Source organism: Oncorhynchus masou, chromosome 2 (assembly GCF_036934945.1).
Source record: "Oncorhynchus masou masou isolate Uvic2021 chromosome 2, UVic_Omas_1.1, whole genome shotgun sequence".
Taxonomy (NCBI): Eukaryota; Metazoa; Chordata; class Actinopteri; order Salmoniformes; family Salmonidae; genus Oncorhynchus; species Oncorhynchus masou.
In genome coordinates this window covers 26019405-26037599 of record NC_088213.1, presented here as the reverse complement: position 1 = coordinate 26037599, position 18195 = coordinate 26019405, and the positions used below count along the sequence as shown (strand labels likewise).

General features: G+C 47.0%; 1 protein-coding gene across 4 annotated transcripts in view; it reads left to right on the top strand.

The window, feature by feature from the left end:
- The window catches only part of LOC135557563 (tyrosine-protein kinase CSK), a 37184-nt gene extending 29043 nt beyond the window's left edge, over window positions 1–8141 (top strand). For all 4 annotated transcript variants that reach the window (XM_064990970.1, XM_064990954.1, XM_064990962.1 and 1 more), the window contains 9 exons: window positions 1663–1882; window positions 3589–3682; window positions 4070–4135; window positions 4241–4340; window positions 4928–5018; window positions 5154–5227; window positions 5457–5652; window positions 5779–5865; window positions 6066–8141. In XM_064990970.1, coding sequence (XP_064847042.1) covers window positions 1663–1882; window positions 3589–3682; window positions 4070–4135; window positions 4241–4340; window positions 4928–5018; window positions 5154–5227; window positions 5457–5652; window positions 5779–5865; window positions 6066–6248 — 1111 coding nt within the window. In that variant the 3' untranslated portion in view covers window positions 6249–8141. The remainder of the gene's footprint in view (window positions 1–1662; window positions 1883–3588; window positions 3683–4069; window positions 4136–4240; window positions 4341–4927; window positions 5019–5153; window positions 5228–5456; window positions 5653–5778; window positions 5866–6065) is intronic.
- The last annotated feature ends 10054 nt before the right edge of the window (window positions 8142–18195 follow it).

The window sequence follows — 18195 nt, the reverse complement described above, 5'->3', positions numbered from 1 at the left end:
TGGTTATGTTGGTCTACACACCCTGAGAGATGCTGCTCTTTGACCTCATAGCTCACTGCTGCCACCTGCTGGTAATCTTCTACTCTGTTGGTAATGAGGAAAATACGGCACCACCCTAAAGACTGGCAAAAGGCCTCAGTTCCCTCCTCACTGCAGTCTCTCCTACCTCCTTCCGCACTGTCCTTCCTTTCTCTATTTGCCCCTTACTTCTAGCAGCCGGTTTTCCCTTTCTCCCATCGTACGACTAATGAATAGCACAAACTGCAACATAAATGACATATTACATGCCCTGCTTCCTCATTAAATGGTCTGACTGATTGCTTCTGTGTGCTCCTCCTGTGTTTGACTGGTTGGTCATATGTTTGGCTGGTAGCTCCTGTGTGCTCCTCCTGTGTTTGACTGGTTGGTCATATGTTTGGCTGGTAGCTCCTGTGTGCTCCTCCTGTGTTTGACTGGTTGGTCATATGTTTGGCTGGTAGCTCCTGTGTGCTCCTCCTGTGTTTGACTGGTTGGTCATATGTTTGGCTGGTAGCTCCTGTGTGCTCCTCCTGTGTTTTGGCTGTTGGTTACTCAGTGTCTGGCTGACTGCTGGCTTACTGGCGCCTGTTCTCAGATTAATGGGAGTTAAGGAGGCTGCTGTCCATGGAGAAGCAGCTTCGCTGATCTAATCAACTCAATCCTCTCTCCGCATTAAGCCGCTTTGCACAGGCCCTGCTCTGTCTCTGTCTTGGTGCTGGGCAACGGAGGGAGGGAAGTGTGTAAATCAATTACACACTTTGATTACCCTTAACTCACCAGCCCCCAGAGAGACCCCTGTGGACCTCCTGCTGCTCCTGTTTCCATACTGCTGGGGGATTCTGTGTTAGGGTCTACTACAGATAAGAGATTAATGATCCTAAGGTAAAAGCCAAGAAAGGGCTTTTAGAAGCCTGTAGATCCTCTACATGAGGTGAGATGGAGGCTGTGTTTAATAGCTTGAGCTAAAACAAAGAAGGGAACCGCGTGTGTTTTCCCTAAGAGAGCTTTTTAAGTCCTGTGCCCTGCAGCTTGCCTTGTGGTCAGCTGGGGGCAGGTTTCATAGACTGTGTTCTGAGGGGATGAGACTATGCTGCTCTCTCTAAAAGCCTCCTCAGTGAGGTCTCACCTCTCTGTGATAGCGGGGTCTGGTAGGCCCTGCTCTGTGTCTAGCCTGCCCTGTGCTGCTTTGCATTTTCCTGTTATTGCAGAGCCTGTGTCAGTTTCAGACTCTACCTGCCTGTGTGTTTTTGTCACCGTTTCCTGTTTACATCAAGGCACTTTCTCACTGGCTCCTTGAGACACAGACTCACTCCACTGCTCTAAGTACAACTGCCTAGAAATGCCACTGCCTTACATTATGCTGATCTACTGCTGTTGTCCCCTTTACCTTGTCTATGACTGACTGTTTAACAACTCTTTTAATACAGGGCTTTGTATGTGTTACATGGCCAACATTACACGCTAGTAATAATAATGATAATGATAATGATGATAATGATGATGAGTAGATCTCCCATCTACTTATAAATTGTCTTGTTGCCCTTTTAATGACCTTGGTATGGTCATTTTCTGTAGTCCACTAAGGCCCTATCTCTGTGTCCTGTCCCTCCCCCTCTCTCCTCTCCTTCTCATGTCCATCTCCAGATGGTTCCATGGTAAGATAACGAGGGAGCAGGCAGAGCTCCTCCTCTACCCCCCAGAGACTGGTCTGTTCCTGGCCAGGGAGAGCACCAACTACCCTGGGGACTACACCCTGTGTGTCAGCTGTGACGGCAAGGTGGAGCACTACCGCATCATCTACCACAACGGCAAGCTCAGCATCGATGAGGAGGAGTTCTTCCAGAACCTCATGCAGCTGGTGGAGGTAAGGCGGTGTCAGCCTGTCAGTCCCAAGCGCTCCCTATTTCTTACTGTTTAGGCTACTCCCTCAGCTCTCGCACTGCCTATCCTGTATGGTGGTCAGGTACTCGTCAAGGATGCTTAGTCACATAGTTAGAGAAGGCAAAGGGGGTGGTTATTGATGGGAGAGCGATCAATATTATTTTGGGAAATGTATTATATTGATACTTTGACTCCAAGTATGGATTTAAGTTAACGTTAGCAAGCGCTAGTCGGCTGTACCTGGTATTTTTTTCATGCTATAGCTTGTTCTGTCTTTTTAAATAGGGAGCCAACATGTTTTCAGCACTTATTTCCATGACTGATCAAAACTCATTTTCTTGTGCTCTCTCGTCTCTGCAGCAGACCTATCGTGAGCAATATGTTTGGAACATCAAATGGCAATACAAATATAATCGGCACCTAAGTACCATAATATCATTCGGTCCCTGTCATTTCCCAGTCCTAGTGGAGGGAGACCTCTGCTTACTGCGTGGTCTATTAGACAGCTTCTACTACAGCAGTAGGGCTGAGTTAGTTTGGTAAGGGAGGAAGGGGGCCATGGTAGGAAAGGTCTCTCTTCCCCAGAGATAAGACGCTCCATCAGGCTTCTAGCTAGATTGTTTGCAATCGCACTTTAATTAACGCTCATCTCTTTCCCAGAGGCGCTGCTGGGATTTAGGCAGGAATCTGCACACTGGCATCGAGGACCATCTGTCTAACTGGCACACTCCATCTTATTATCACTCCACCACAATCCTCTGCTTATTCCTTCTGCGCTTTCTCGCCCTCGTCTCTCCGCTCTCTCTCGCCTTACCCCCCCCCGCTCTCACATTCTTGTGATTTTTAGCTCGCTCTTTTCCCCCTTACTCTCACTGGCCTGTCACAACGGGCTCCACATTGGTACACATGTTGTCCTTCCCTGTCAAAAGACCCACATTTGTGGTGTTAACCACATAATGGAAATCTAACACTGTTGCATTTAAGGGATTAGTCAATCACATGTTAAGTACTTGGGTTATTATGGATGGTGGGTACTTATGTGTGGAGATTCAAGTATGTATTCAGGCACATTGAGTATTTTTGTATTGTCCAAATATCAGTTATATAACCTTGGTTTCATAACTGCAAATATTCAGAAATGTGTAAATTTGATGGGTCTTTAAAGCTCAAATACAGTGTTGACATGAATATATTTGTTTAGTAGCTTGTACAGAGGCAATAGTTCCTATACCATGCTGCCATCTGGTGGTTGCGAATGCTATTCACATGTAGAACAGACAGTGGCAGTCAGATTACACTGACTGGGTGCTTCTCCATTGATTTAACAAACTAATCACAGGTCAAAAGGATGGCCGGTGTGTTTGACTGGTTAACATGATCACATGTAGACCAGTTGGTGTGGACAGGATTATGTGAGTGTATCAAAAGTGACGGTGTGGTTAGTGACCTCACCACCAAACACACAATTGCCATGCTTCTCCTGTTAACTAGCAGTCCCCACTAGCCCTACAATCCCAGCATCCTTTCCACCACAGACTGCTGAGAGCCTTCTTGACTCCCGCTCATTGTTGTCTGGTCCTTGACATATGGTTGACAATGCAGTTCTACCTCCTCAGTGTGACTATGCAGCTACTGTTAATATACACACTATCCAACTCACCATGTTCTCTCTCGCCGATCTCCATTCAGCACTACACTAAAGATGCCGACGGCCTCTGTACCAGACTCATCAAGCCAAAGCTGATGGAGGGAACGGTGGCCGCCCAGGATGAATTCTCCAGGAGTAAGAGCACTTTACTAACCTTGTGTTTCCATTCTCCGAGTCACTCTTGGTCTGAGTCACTGTGTATTCTTACAGTCTAGTAACCGGAAGGTTGCAAGTTCAAATCCCCGAGCTGACAAGGTACAAATGTCATTCTGCCCCTGAACAGGCAGTTAACCCACTGTTCCTAGGCCGTCATTGAAAATAAGAATTTGTTCTTAACTGACTTGCCTAGTTAAATAAAGGTAAAATAAATAAAGTATGTCTTCATCTTCTGTAGTACAGGAAACCTGGGCTTAATCAGCAGTAAGTCTTTAACCTTGTGCTTTGCTCTGTCTGGGGAAGGATGATGTTTCATTGGATCTGCTGGAACCTGAATCTGACTTTCTCTCTGTTGCTGCTCCACAGGTGGCTGGGCCTTGAACAGAAAGGAACTCAAGCTCATCCAGACCATTGGCAAAGGGGAGTTTGGAGGTAAAGACCCAAACTGAGACCAGCGCTGATAAAGATGTCTCTTTCCATCCCTGTGTGAGATCTGTGTGTTGTTGTCCAGTGTTACATCTCTATGTATCTGTTCAGATGTGATGGTGGGGGACTACAGAGGGACCAAGGTGGCAGTGAAGTGCATCAAACACGACGCCACGGCCCAGGCGTTCATCGCCGAGGCCTCCGTCATGACGTAAGTCTCAACCATTCTGTTTTGCCTCCCGGGTGGCGCAGTGGTTGAGGGCGCTGTACTGCAGCGCCAGCTGTGCCACCAGAGACTCTGGGTTCGTGCCCAGGCTCTGTCGTAACCAGCCCCGACCGGGAGGTCCGTGTGGCTACGTACAATTGGCATAGCGGCGTCCGGGTTAGGGAGGGTTTGGCCGGTAGGGATATCTTGTCTCATCGCGCACCAGCGACTCCTGTGGCGGGCCGGGCGCAGTGCACGCTAACCAAGGTTGCCAGGTGCACAGTGTTTCCTCCAACACATTGGTGCGGCTGGCTTCCGGGTTGGATGCACGTTGTGTTAAAAAGCAGCGCGGCTTGGTTGGGTTGTGTATCGGAGGAAGCATGACTTTCAACCTTCGTCTCTCCCGAGCGATGAGACAACATAATAGCTACTAACAAGTGGATACCACGACATTGGGGAGAAAAAGGGGGTAAAAAAAAATAGCAAAAAAAAACCATTCTGTTTTATGGTCTTACCCACTTTCTCTAAAACCTTCTGACTGTGTCTGTGCACCTTAGTGCGTAGCTATGTCACTAAAACCCTCTTCCCTGCAGGCAACTGAGGCACAACAACCTGGTTCAGCTGCTGGGGGTGATCGTAGAGGAGAGGGGCAGTCTCTACATCGTCACAGAGTACATGGCCAAGGTACTTCAGTCTAGTCTATTGCTTGTCCAGGGACTACTCTATCTAGGCCGTGGGCTGGAGTCCACTGTCCCTTTATGATAGGGTCTGTTCCTACTCCCCAACTTCACAGCCGTCCCCCTTTCCCCCCCACCGCAGGGCAGTCTAGTGGACTACCTCCGTTCTCGAGGACGGACCGTGCTGGGAGGAGACTGTTTACTCAAATTCTCACTGTAAGTCATCCTCAGGAAGTTCTACAGTATTGGATTTCTTTATTCAATTATAATGTGATTTCCCTGGAGAGGATGCCAGAAAACAAAGTATTTTAAATAGCTATTGGTATCACTTATCTACAGTGAAATTAGTTATTTGTCTTGGCTGAGTGATCCCATTGTTTCTCTCTCTGTGTCTCACATCTCCATTTGGTGACTCCTCCTCTCCTCGTTCTCCCCTGCTGTACAGTGACGTATGTGAAGCCATGGAGTACCTGGAGGCCAATAACTTTGTGCACAGAGACCTGGCAGCCCGGAACGTGCTGGTGTCTGACGACAACATCGCCAAGGTCAGCGACTTTGGTCTGACCAAGGAGGCCTCGTCCACACAGGACACTGCCAAACTGCCTGTCAAATGGACCTCCCCCGAAGCCCTGCGAGAGAAGGTAAAGGTGGAAAGAGAGGATTGGATGGAGGGAGGGAGCATGTTTAAATAGTGTAGCCTGAGCTCTGTCTTTGTCTGTGGTGTCTTGTGTCTGGGGTGCCTCAGCCTCTCTTTCTGCCCCCTCCAGAGGTTCTCCACTAAGTCAGACGTGTGGAGTTATGGTATCCTGCTATGGGAGATCTACTCCTTTGGGCGTGTGCCTTACCCAAGAATTGTAAGTAAGGTGACTCCAGCAAGGGGCAGCAGCCTTATCTGTATTGCTTTCTCCAATGCAAGGCAAAAATGGATATATCTAGATGAGTGATGTATTTAGTATCATTTAATAGCTGTGAAGCTTGTGCACAGGCAGACAGTGGATGTTAGAACGTACTAGTAGAGTATGTGGTTGGGTTGATAACGCCCTCTGCTCCTCAGCCCCTGAAGGAGGTGGTGCCGCGGGTGGAGAAGGGTTACAAGATGGACGCCCCCGACGGCTGCCCGGTGGTGGTTTACGACGTCATGAAGCAGTGCTGGACCCTGGACGTGGGGCTGCGGCCCTCCTTCCGCATGCTGAGAGACAAGCTGTCACATATCAGAGCCAAGGAGCTCTACCTGTGAGGGGCAGAGAGGGAAGACACAGCAGACTAGAGAGGAGGGAGGGAGCGAGCTTCCGGGCTGGGGGAAACTAACTGGAGCAGGACCGGAACTCATCTGCCTGCTTCACCTGTAGACCACACCCTACCTGATACCTGAGCTGTACCTGTTTTCCTCTGGGACTGTAGTAAACCCTCCCCTGTGTTACATTCCCCCTCTACTCTTCTGAAAGAAAGGAACAGAAGTCCTGTATGTGTTGAATAGCTTTCTGTCAGCTGGTTGTTTTCCTCCTCTGTCCAGTCCATCAGCCTCCCTCTACCCCCTTCCTCCTACTGTTCTCCCAGTCTCTTTACTGTGACGTTGTCACCTCCTCAAACTCTTCTTATTTTCTTCTTCTCAAAAACGTGATAATGGGGAGGCTGGCCTTTTCCTCCACATGTTTGTCAGGTGCTCTCAATCTCTCTCGGTCTGTCTCTCTGTGCCTTGATCATTCCTGTATCTGTGTTGGTTGGTAGTGTGGCGCTGCATGCTGTCTGTCTCACTCTCCTGTATGGGGCCTTACTTGGGGCCTTGGCTATGTGCCAAAGTGCTTTCAGTATACAGAGCTCCAGACCCCCTCAGCTTCCAGAACCTACTCCTCCACTCGGACTATTCAGTTTATATTCATTTTTTAAAGAAATCTTTTTAAAATAATTTTTCTGGGGAGGTTGGTTGTGCAGTTGTCTCCCTCCGGCTCCAGAACAGGTTCTTCTATGTCCGTTAAAGAGAACGTGAACATTTCAGAGGAAAGGAGGCCAGTACATAAAGAGCCTCCGCTGGGAAGCGCCTGTCTCCAACTCCACACAGGACAGGGGAGGGAGGGGCACTTCTCAACATAGTCGATTCATCATATGTGGGCTTGTTTTATATTAAAATATAATTGAAGGATAAAGAACCAAAAGAAGCCAAGGAAAGACGGACTGAAGGATATAAGAGCGTTTTAGTGTAGTGAATGCTGGGGTTGGGTGTGTGCATGCCGTGCCAGAGGCCTTGGGTTTAACTGTCAGTGCTTTCAATGTTTATTATGCTACCATGATTATGAATAAATCATTCCGTCTGAACAGTGTGGAAAGAAGGTCAACAGTCCACACTGACATCACAGGGAGAGGGGGCTCCCCTCTGAAAGCACCTGGGTACTATTCAGTCATGTGAATGTCCTGGATGATAGCGGTAACAGCAGGGCAGTGGGCCACTGGGGATGCCCTGGGTGTTTGTTCCATATGAAGTGAACCTTTCGTCTTTATGCTATTACACACATTCCCACACGGTAAATATTCATTTACACAGAGGAAATACAGCTATTCCACACACTTTACATACCCCCTGGTTTCATACATACACTTGGGCCAATGAATCTTATTTGACTGAACTGTGAATAAGGTATTCTAACTATGGCTTGTTTCTGTGGTCTTCAAATCACATTTTATTGGTCACATACACATGGTTAGCAGATGTTATTGCGAGTGTAGCGAAATGCTTGTCAGAACCTGTGACTTCACAGATTGAGCCTAAAATAATTCTCTCACACAGCTCTGTTTTAGAATGTAGAAGTGTTTTGAGGGTGTGAAAACAGATATAGCTGACGTGCCAAAAGAGTCTTCAAGCTTTGAAGCTGCAGTGTTCTGTGTCAGCTGATCTGTTTCCATTTCCAATGGTCAGTCAAACAGACTAAAGCTCCTCTCATGTCATTCTCGTCTCCATTCTTTCCCCTGGGGTGGCTGTTCCTCCACTCGCCTCCAGTGATATTCTGCTGCAAACAGGGCACACACACAGAATGAGACTGAGCCTGAACTGAGCAGAGCTCAAATGGAACAGCTTTAAGGGCTTTGTCTGTGTGACCGTGTATTTTTTTGTTTTGTAAAGAAAAACATGATTCAATATCTTCAGCTTTTGTCTTTCTTTATGGCTCAAAGCCTTCCTTCTTCGCACATGTTTTTCTGTTTCCATCCCTCATCCTGTCTCGCCAGCCCTGTTGCTTGGACAATTGTCCATGGTCTGGGCTGGCTGGCGCGTTTAGATTCCTATGAATTTTAATGGCGCTGACAGTCCAAAGTGGTAACAATGGGCTGGTTACACAACACAGGGCGCTCTCAACCAAGGCTGTGTGCCTCTGCTTAGCTGTCAGAACCCATCATTACACTGGGCTGTCACTCCATCTCACATTTACAGTGCTTCTGAAAACACAGGAGGAGCATTGCTGGAGCGGGACCTCATATTTAAATGCATGTTTTGATGTGTACTGTGTCTATGGCTTAGGCTACTACAAGAGTGCAGCAATTAATCTTACTCACCCAGTCATGTGATGGTTGTACCACTACCATGGATCACCACCAGCTGGCACTGTGTAGTCTACTCCAGTAGAACTCATGGATGGATGGCGATAAATATGCTATGACAGGCCTTCAATGTAAATAAGAATTTAGTTTTTAATCAATCTGCCTGGTAAAATACAATACATCGATTAAAAAGCCTGTATGTGATATACTGCTACTGTTATAGTGGGAACACCAGAGTTAGTCACCCTTCTCGCGTGTTCAAATGTAGCCGCATTAGGCTACTTGTGAGTTATAGAGATGTCATCCTACCTTGGAAGGGTCATAGTTCATTCCAGGACTTTTGTGTATGATTCTCATCTCACTGTCACACAAATTCACAATTAAATGCCCTAATCCTGTCAACTACACACACACACACACACACACACACACACAGTTCAGTGCCTGTTCTTCACTATCACAGATGAGTGGAAGAGGATGCATCCTGTTTTATTCAGCTTTTGTTACGTTGGCAGCTGAGATCCATAACTTATCTCCTAAGCCTGATATTTCTTGACAGCAACAAATTAAAAACCCACCATGAATTAATCTGATTACACCAACAATTTTTGTTAAATCCAGGAGGATTCTGATGTTTGCAGGCTAGAGGCTAGTGTGGATTGTAGTGCCTGAGCCTCTGGGCCATTTGAAGTACCACTGGCTAAATCTGACTTTAAAATGCCTATTCACTCTGTTCCATATGACTGTGCAATCCACTGTTTTATCAGCCCAGCCAGGTCATTTATAAACTTGATCTCCACTATCAAAAACATTTAGACATTTTCTCCCATTTTCTTTTAGACTAACATTTAGTTTTCAACAGCGGAGATTTGTATTAACATTTGCAGCATTGTTCCAATATTCGATTTCCAACTGTCATACAAATGAACGTGTCGGGATGAGACAGACACAGACAGGCAGGCAGCTTTTCTCAGCCATTCGAAATCATGAATCAGTATCATTTTTATGATCTATCAATAGAAAACAAGTCAAACGAAACAAAGTGCAGCTAGTTTGCGGTCTTTCCAGCCTGAGTGATTTGATTTCGCTCTGTTGTTGGCTAGCTCCTGAACAACAGTGTCCTGACACAGAGAGCACATGTTCTATGCTAGGTGAAGTCGTGCCTCATTAGCTCATTGTTATGGATGTATCCAAATAAATGTCACCAGAGAATAGTTTATGCAAATGCAGCTACTTTGTTGTTGTTCTGGCTGCACCGTTTGACGTGGTTGTAAATTAGCCGTCGTTGGCTAGCTAGCAAAGGATAAGAACGTTGCCAGCCAGTATGGCATTTAGAACGAACAACTGGGTAGCGTCCATAGATTCAGAATGAATAAATTCTTCAAAATAACACACCCGTGGTATACTTAAGTGATAATGCCCGAGAAGCCGTTATTGGGATTATATATTGGCACGGTTTGCCGGCACTCGACTTTGTCTTGGGCCTGACAACACTCGTGCCAGTATATCCTCCAAACACCAGCTTCTCGGGCATTATCACTTAAGTATACCACGGCATGACAAAAAAAGACTGACTACATTGGTAACCAGTTTATAAAGTGAATAAGGCAGCTCAGGGGGTTGTGGTATATCACCAATATACCACGACTAAGGGCTGTATCCAGACACTCCGCAGCTAAGAGTTTTGTCCAGTTTATTTATCTGCGTTGCATCGTGCAAAAGAACAGGTCTTACCCGTGGTATATTCGCCGTATACCACACCTCTGGCTTTAATGCGTAATTATTTCACCTGATATGGTTGCCATAACTCTCAAGACTGGAGACACTGAACATGTTCTATAACATAGAAATAGAAGCCTTAGATAAGATGTATAATAATGCAATGCTTTATACAGCACAGAGGAGGTTATTTTACTGGGAGAAATATGCAGAGAACAAAGACACTGATGCCAAAATGGGTTAATTTGTACTGGCACAGCAGCAGGACATGTGGGGGAGTTTTCCGATTCCAGCCCAATTCGGTGACGACAGGAATTTAGTGAGGTGATTGGTGCTGAAGGGAGTAGTCAGGCCGATGTCAGGCTGATTTGGCTGCGATGTGTGGCTGTCTCAGCTGTCCACATGGGCCCACTGTGCTCCCCACTCTGTTGCTCCCTGACAAATCCCCTTCCACAAAGCTCCATCAATTCCCTTCCTTCCCCTTCGTCTGGTCTGGGATCAGATCTCTCACTCCACTGAACAGACCCTAAAAATAATCTGTTGCTTCAGCTGATGTCTCAGCAGCAATTAGCTTCTATTTGTGGCCATGCGTGCAGACATCTCAGATAGCTACGGGTGTCGCTGTGGTCCTGACTGTCTGGCCGGGGCATTGTTTTGTGTCTGTGGACTGGGAGGTTTATGCCCAGTGGTCTATTGGCTCGGCAGCTTTTGGCTTTGTTATAGAAAGGCTTAATAACGCAGTTCTTGGTGTCTTTTGGCAGCCTTGGTTATTATTAGTTGGTCGTGGTAGTAGTACGACAGCCTTGTGCCACATTAGTGAGTGCAGAATAATTTTTATGGATTCACATTCTGAGGTGGTTGGATGGACTAATGGGCTGAGTAATATTCTATAATGCTATTCAGTTTTGTAATTGTGCTTTTCAGTATGGGAATTTGTTCTTAACTGACTTGCCTAGTTAGATTCTTAGTTCAAATAATTTTATTTGTCACATGTGCGAATACAACAGGTGTAGATTATACAGTGAAATGCTTACTTACAAGCCCTTAACCAACAATAGTTTCAAGAAAAATACCTAAAGAAAAATAAGAAACAATGAAGGAGCAGCTGTAAAATAACAATAGCAGGGCTATATGCAGGGGGTACTGGTACAGAGCCAGGGGGGGATGCAAATAGTCTCGGTAGCCATTTGATTAGATGTTCAGTAGTCTTATGGCTTGGGGGTAGAAGCTGTTTAGAAGCCTCTTGGACCTAGACTTGGCGCTCCAGTACAGCTTGCCGTGCGGTAGCAGAGAGACAGTCTATGACTCGGGTGGCTGGAGTCTTTGACAATTTTTATGGCCTTCCTCAGACACCGCCTTGTATAGAGGTCCTGGATGGCATGAAGCTTGGCCTCAGTGATGTACTGGGCCGTACGCACTACCCTCTAATGCTTTGTGGTTGGAGGCCGAGCAGTTGCCATACCAGGCAGTGATGCAACCAGTCAGGATGCTCTCTGGTGCAGCTGTAGAACCTTTTGAGGATCTGAGGACCCATGCCAAATTTTTTTCAGTTTCCTGAGGGGGAATAGGTTTTGCTGTGCCCTCTTCACGACTGTCTTGGTGTGCTTGGACCAGTTGTGCCGACAACTGTGTTCCATATATTTTTCAGGTCTCACTGCAGAAGGCATAACCTTGCCGTCACAGCTAATCATCGACCCACTAGACCTGGCAGGCGGGCAGAGCCATTTCTCAGTATCCCTGACTCCCCAGGCAGTACATGACAGAGAGGACTGAGGACCATGTCTCGGCCCCTGTGACCGTGTGACGTCACTGAGCTGGGCCTGGCCAGGTCGATCATCAGTGGACATCATGTACTGAGAGAGAAATCCATGAGCTATGAATCAAATATGCATGGCAGAGCAAGGCTCACCGTTCGTTCATATGTGGAACCACAAATCATGGATCACATGGACATCTGAACGAAATAGCTTACTGACTCGTGACATTGCAGATCATGGATAGGAAGGAATCATCTTAACTCGGTTGAACCAAACAGCATGTTATGATGCTCAATATGCTGGATCTGATCTGAGCATACAGTATCGGAGATGACTAACAGGAGTCAGTGTGTAGTTGTTTTATCATCTCTACCACAACGAGACTCCAGATGGCCGACTTACATCTAACCCTAACCCATGTGTGTGAAGCTGCTCCTGGGAGACAGACGTGTAAAAGAGGAGGGAGGTGGAGCTCTGAGCTGGAGAAGACGGATAAAGGCAACAAAGGGCTGTGATGATGTAACGCTAGCTGGGCAGTTTTTTGGGGGACTCTTTTAAAAATAACCCAATTGGAGCCCAGGGCACCGCATGGCTGATATGTTCGTTCGGCTTTGTGAAATTGCAAGGTTCTCAGAGTCAGAGAGAACATGTTTTCTGCACCAGTTGTCAGGCTGGATTTGCATTCTGTCTGTGACATTTCACCCTTCTGCCCCAAGTCCCGCGCCCACTGCCTGCCGGAGGGGCGTGCGGTGCCAACACACATCTCTCTCAGAGCAGGGTGAGGGGCCCCTGGAACCACCATAGACCCCCTCCTCCTCTACCCAACCCCCTCTCCTGGATCACTTTATCCTCCATCATCGCCTAGTTAGCCACCTGAAACACCAGTACATTAGATTCCATGGCATGACAGGCATAAAGAAGACAAGAGCTAGATTTAATACATGGTGTTGCTGAGGCTGTGCAGATTAACTTATGCTTTAGTGAATCTAGATGGGTCAGTGCTTGACTCAACACTGAGGACTAGATCATGTTGCCCATGCAGCCCGCTGTCATCGACTAGTGGGCCCATTATATCAGCCTGCTGACAGTCTCCCTGAACAAGCAGCTTCTGTAAGGCAAGCTTTTCTCACATTCCATGTTGTGCTGCCACACATCTAGACCACTTCAACTCCATAGCTGACACGCACACAGGGTACGCACACACAGCGTACACACACACAGCGTACACACACAGCGCTTGACTTGGGCAGGAGCTAAAAATGTTCTGCTGCTTGAGCTCATGTTCCTCTTAAAGAATATTAGCTCAAAGTATAGTGGAGCTCCTGCACATAAGTATAAACAGTACCAGCATCATGAATAATGTCAGTGGTTCATTTTATGCTTGTAAGTCATTTAAAGTAACCACAGGTGGTAGACAACCATCCAAACACTGTTTACTGTATAAACATGTGTCAAAAGGGGAGGAGACAGGTTAAATAATGATTTTTAAGCCATGAGACAATTGAATCATGGATTGGGTATGTGTGCCATTCAGAGGGTGAATGGGCAAGACAATACTTAAGTGCCTTTGAATGGGGTATGGTAGTAGGTGCCAGGCGCAACAGTTTGAGTGTGTCAAGAACTGCAACACTGCTGGGTTTTTCACGCTCAACAGTTTCTCATGTGTATCAAGAATGATCCACCACCCAAAGGACCTGAATGTCCCTCTAGTTCCACACACATGGACTCTGCCTGATGATCCCCTCCCTCAACCTGGTTCTTCCGTCCTCCATCCCCTACTGTCCCTTTACTGTCCTGGAGGACAACACAAGGCTGAGCTGTCTGTGTCCTGGGTGGCAGGGCGAAGGCAGGGGGAGAGAGGAGGATAGAGCAGCCATGACCCTGGACCCTGCTGACAGAGATGAGGAGTGAAAGCCAGGCAGACTGGGATCAGACCCTCTCCGACACATTGTGGCTGATGGAATGTACCCAGGAGTGAGTGGCTGTGGACTGCATGGTCCAGTCTGCATTCCTCCAGTCGAGAGAGGCGTCTACACATACACACAAACACACAATGCATAAACACAGCTCCTGTGTGTATCTCAGGCTGGGCCGTATGTGAGTAACAACCTCTTTTCTGTCCATGGGCAGGAATGACTCGTGGCTCCTCCAGTACATTCACATGGATGAAGATAATGTGTTGTGGCAACTCACATGCGAAGAGACATGTAATCACATAGCCTTAGAACAACAAGCTAATGAGGAACAGAGCAGACAGGTTCTGCATGAACACCATGAGAACAGGAGAGAAGTTCCAGTCGCTGTGCGTTATGTGTCAGTATGACATGTCCATTATTTATTATCCACATAATAATGAACATTTCCTGTTGCTGCAGGATTATTTTGCTGCTGTGAGGATCTGGTCAAATTAAGATCTAGGATCTGTAGCAGACCCTATGGAGGGTTTGCCAGGGATCCTCCTCACCCTCTTCTCCTATTTGAGTTAAGCAACTCAATGGCTTGTAATGGTCAGGGTCTTTGTGAAATGGTTTGGTGCCATTATCTGTCTTTTTCTGTCATGTTGGGTCTGAGTCTATGGAGAGATGGTTTCCCCTTTTAACCATAATTAGATTATTACAGCAAATGGAAGTGGGATCATGTGAATGATCATCACTGTGTTTCTCCACATGTAACGCTGACAATAAAAGGTGTGTTTATGATTGGAGATGCTGTGTATGATGAGGGATGTGGAAGTGTTGTGTTTTTACCAGGGCTTGCTCTGCCTGTTTGTCTGACCTCTCTGGGTCAGCTGGCAGTAATGACCTCACTGGAAGACGAGGCAGGGACCCTGGGCCAGATTACTCACCACCTTACTGGACCCAAGGCAGACACGGGCGGCCGCTGACGTGCCTGACTCACGTGGCTCACTCTCTCAGTCGCTCCCCAGATAATGTTTGCTTTAACCCTTAATACTCAAGCCTGTACCCAGACAGGAGAGCATACAAGCAAGCAGCCAAGCGCTGATGTTTATTTACAAAGAAATGTCCCGGTGAAGGACATTGGTTGATAAAGTAAGCCTTGCCTCGGGGTTGTTGATGGAAGAAAGCCAGTGATGGATCCATCCCTTGATGTGATGCATGTTGTGTGTGTGGGTGGGCTGGGTGTTGTGACTGAATGGAGCATTGGTTTCCTACCCTGGGGAGACTGAAAGCTGAGACCTGTGGCATTCATAAGAAACTACAGCAGAGAGAGGTGGTGTCATCTTCACCGACCTGTGATGAGATTGGTTCTGAAGGCCATCAATCAATTCCGCCCTGATAGCTCCACGGGTGTGTGTGTGTTTATATGTTGGAGCGGGAACAGCAGGAAAGGCGGGGATGCTGACAATTCTGGGGGAATTCTTGGATCTCTTAGAGGAGAGTGTTTCACAATAAGTAAAAAAGGAGGCCATGGCCCTTTGAAAAGACCCTCATCTGTTGACTTCCTCACACAAATCCTACTGGCTCGAGGAGTGTATATTCCTCATTTGACTTGGAGGTTTCTGGAGGTCTGAGGTTAGCTGAGTCCCATGTCCTAAATCCATTTTAAGATGGACTTGACTGATAACAACCCATACAGTGGTGGTGTTTCAGGTCAGGATAAGCCAAGGCTGATGTTCTATGCGATGGCTTGTGTAACCGCTCTATTTTCTCCAATGATGTGTGTATGACTTGTCCGCCCAGCGAGCCGTTGGGTGTGTGACAGGCTGTATAGTCTGGGAGGGGGGGTGTGCTACACCGGACGCCTGGTGACGGGGTCTCTCTCAACCCTAGCCGTGTAATGGTGGACTGGGTAGTGTGACGTGTGTGTGTGTGTGCACGCATGTGACGGTCTTTGGTCCTGTGTAAGAAGACCCATTACTCCGTTTGTGACCGGAGGCTCAGCGATGCTAACGTCTCCAGGCAGCCTGTCACATAAATCTGAGGTCCCTGTCCAGCAGTCCTGGGAGTTTGATGGCTCCTGGCTGCAGTTGACCTCCTCAGCCATCAGCAGCCTAGTTTGGGCCTCACCTATCCTTCACCTCAGCGTGGCCATGACGAACAACACAGCCTCTTTCATTGGGCCAGTAGTAATATGTGGAGAGGGAGAGGGGAGAGGGTGAGAAAAGAGAGGAGAGGGTAGACAGGAGAGAGTGGAGAGAATGATGAGTGTGCCCAGGGGACAGGCCTGATTTTTCAAATCTAGTTGGCAACAAGCATCTGAGTTGCCTTCAGTCATTCTCTACTGAATTCATCTCATGTTCACTGGCTTCGACAGACTGACTGAGGCAGGGAGGGAGGGTTTGTGTAGTCAGGACAGCAGCCAGACAGGAGTCTGTGTGTGTTGTTCTGTTGTTGTGTGGTCTGAATGTTGTAGGCCTACATGAACATTGAGAAGTGTTTGAAGGCCTATCACTGGGCAGTTAGTTAGCCAGCTTTGCAAATGTGTGTGTTTGTTAGTGTGTGTTGCAGTGGAGGCTGGTGGGAGGAGCTAAAGGAGGACAGGCTCATTGTAATGTCTGGAAAGGAAAAATGGAACAGAATCAAATGTGGTTTCCATATGTTTAATACCGTTCCATTGATTCCATTCCAGGAATTACAATGAGCCCATCCTCCTATAGCTCTGCCACCAGCTTACACACATCTACAGTGCCTTGCGAAAGTATTCGGCCCCCTTGAACTTTGCGACCTTTTGCCACATTTCAGGCTTCAAACATAAAGATATAAAACTGTATTTTTTGTGAAGAATCAACAACAAGTGGGACACAATCATGAAGTGGAACGACATTTATTGGATATTTCAAACTTTTTTAACAAATCAAAAACTGAAAAATTGGGCGTGCAAAATTATTCAGCCCCTTTACTTTCAGTGCAGCAAACTCTCTCCAGAAGTTCAGTGAGGATCTCTGAATGATCCAATGTTGACCTAAATTATGATAAATACAATCCACCTGTGTGTAATCAAGTCTCCGTATAAATGCACCTGCACTGTGATAGTCTCAGAGGTCCGTTAAAAGCGCAGAGAGCATCATGAAGAACAAGAAAGAAAGTCATATCAGGTCATCAAGGATGAAATGCTACTGTACCATGTCTATCCTCATAGCCATAGCTGTACTTTGAGTCAGCTGTACAGAAGTCAAATCACATTTGCTTGGTCACATACACATATTTAACAGATGTTATTGCGGGTGTAGGGACATGCTTGTGAAATACTGCAAAGTTGCTTAGGAGCCTGGAACAGGGCATCCATGTCTTGGTGCCATCTTGTCATAGTGTGTGTATGTGTATAAGTGCATTCATTTGTGTGTTTAGGAGGAGGTTGACCCGTGTGTGTTTGGTAATGTTCCCTGACAGTGTTTCAAACAGAGCAGAGTGGAGCCTCATGATGAGAACAGAATGGAGACTGAGTCGGACCACTCCCCCCAGATGGACAACGCCCGACCTCTTCCATAATCCTAGTTCTCCCAAGCCTGGGAACTGAACGTTTTCCAAGGCAAAGACTCTCTCACCCTCCTTTGGATTCCTAGCTTTGTTTTCTTTTAATCCTAGAAATTCCTATTGAACTCAGCGTGGGCTAGTCAGTGTAGTGTAGTGTAGTGTAGTGTAGTGTAGTGGAGGGGCCCTAACACGGGCATGCAAGGACACTTTAGCTGGGAGGAAGTCAGTTCACATCATATAAACAGGCAGGGACACTGTTTATTTGAATGTGGAGAGAAGTGCACACGGCTCTGCCATGACTCAAACATACGTCACTTCATACAGGGATCTTTGTCAAGGTCTTCGTGACAGTCTTAATCTGCACTGCTTGTGTGTGTATGAGGGGCGGGTGTAGTATGAGGAAAGGGCTATATGTTGGCTACCGCTTACGTAAGACAGAAGGGGATGTTGGCATGGGGAGGTAAGGATGAGGGATGAGGGGCGGAGGGAAGGGGTGATGAGGGGAGGGAAGGGGTGAGGAGGGAAGGGGTGGGGAGGGGAGGGAAGGGGTGATGAGGGGAGGGAAGGGGTGGGTGAGGAGTAACTCTGCAGCTCCACACAGGAAACAGGAGTGTCTAGCCTGCAGCACAACCTTATTGTTTATTTCATTTTTTACATATCCTAAGTGCCCAAAGGATGTCACTATATTTCTAGTTAGAATTGCAGCATAGTGAATTACCTATCTTGAAGATTGTGTGTTCCACCA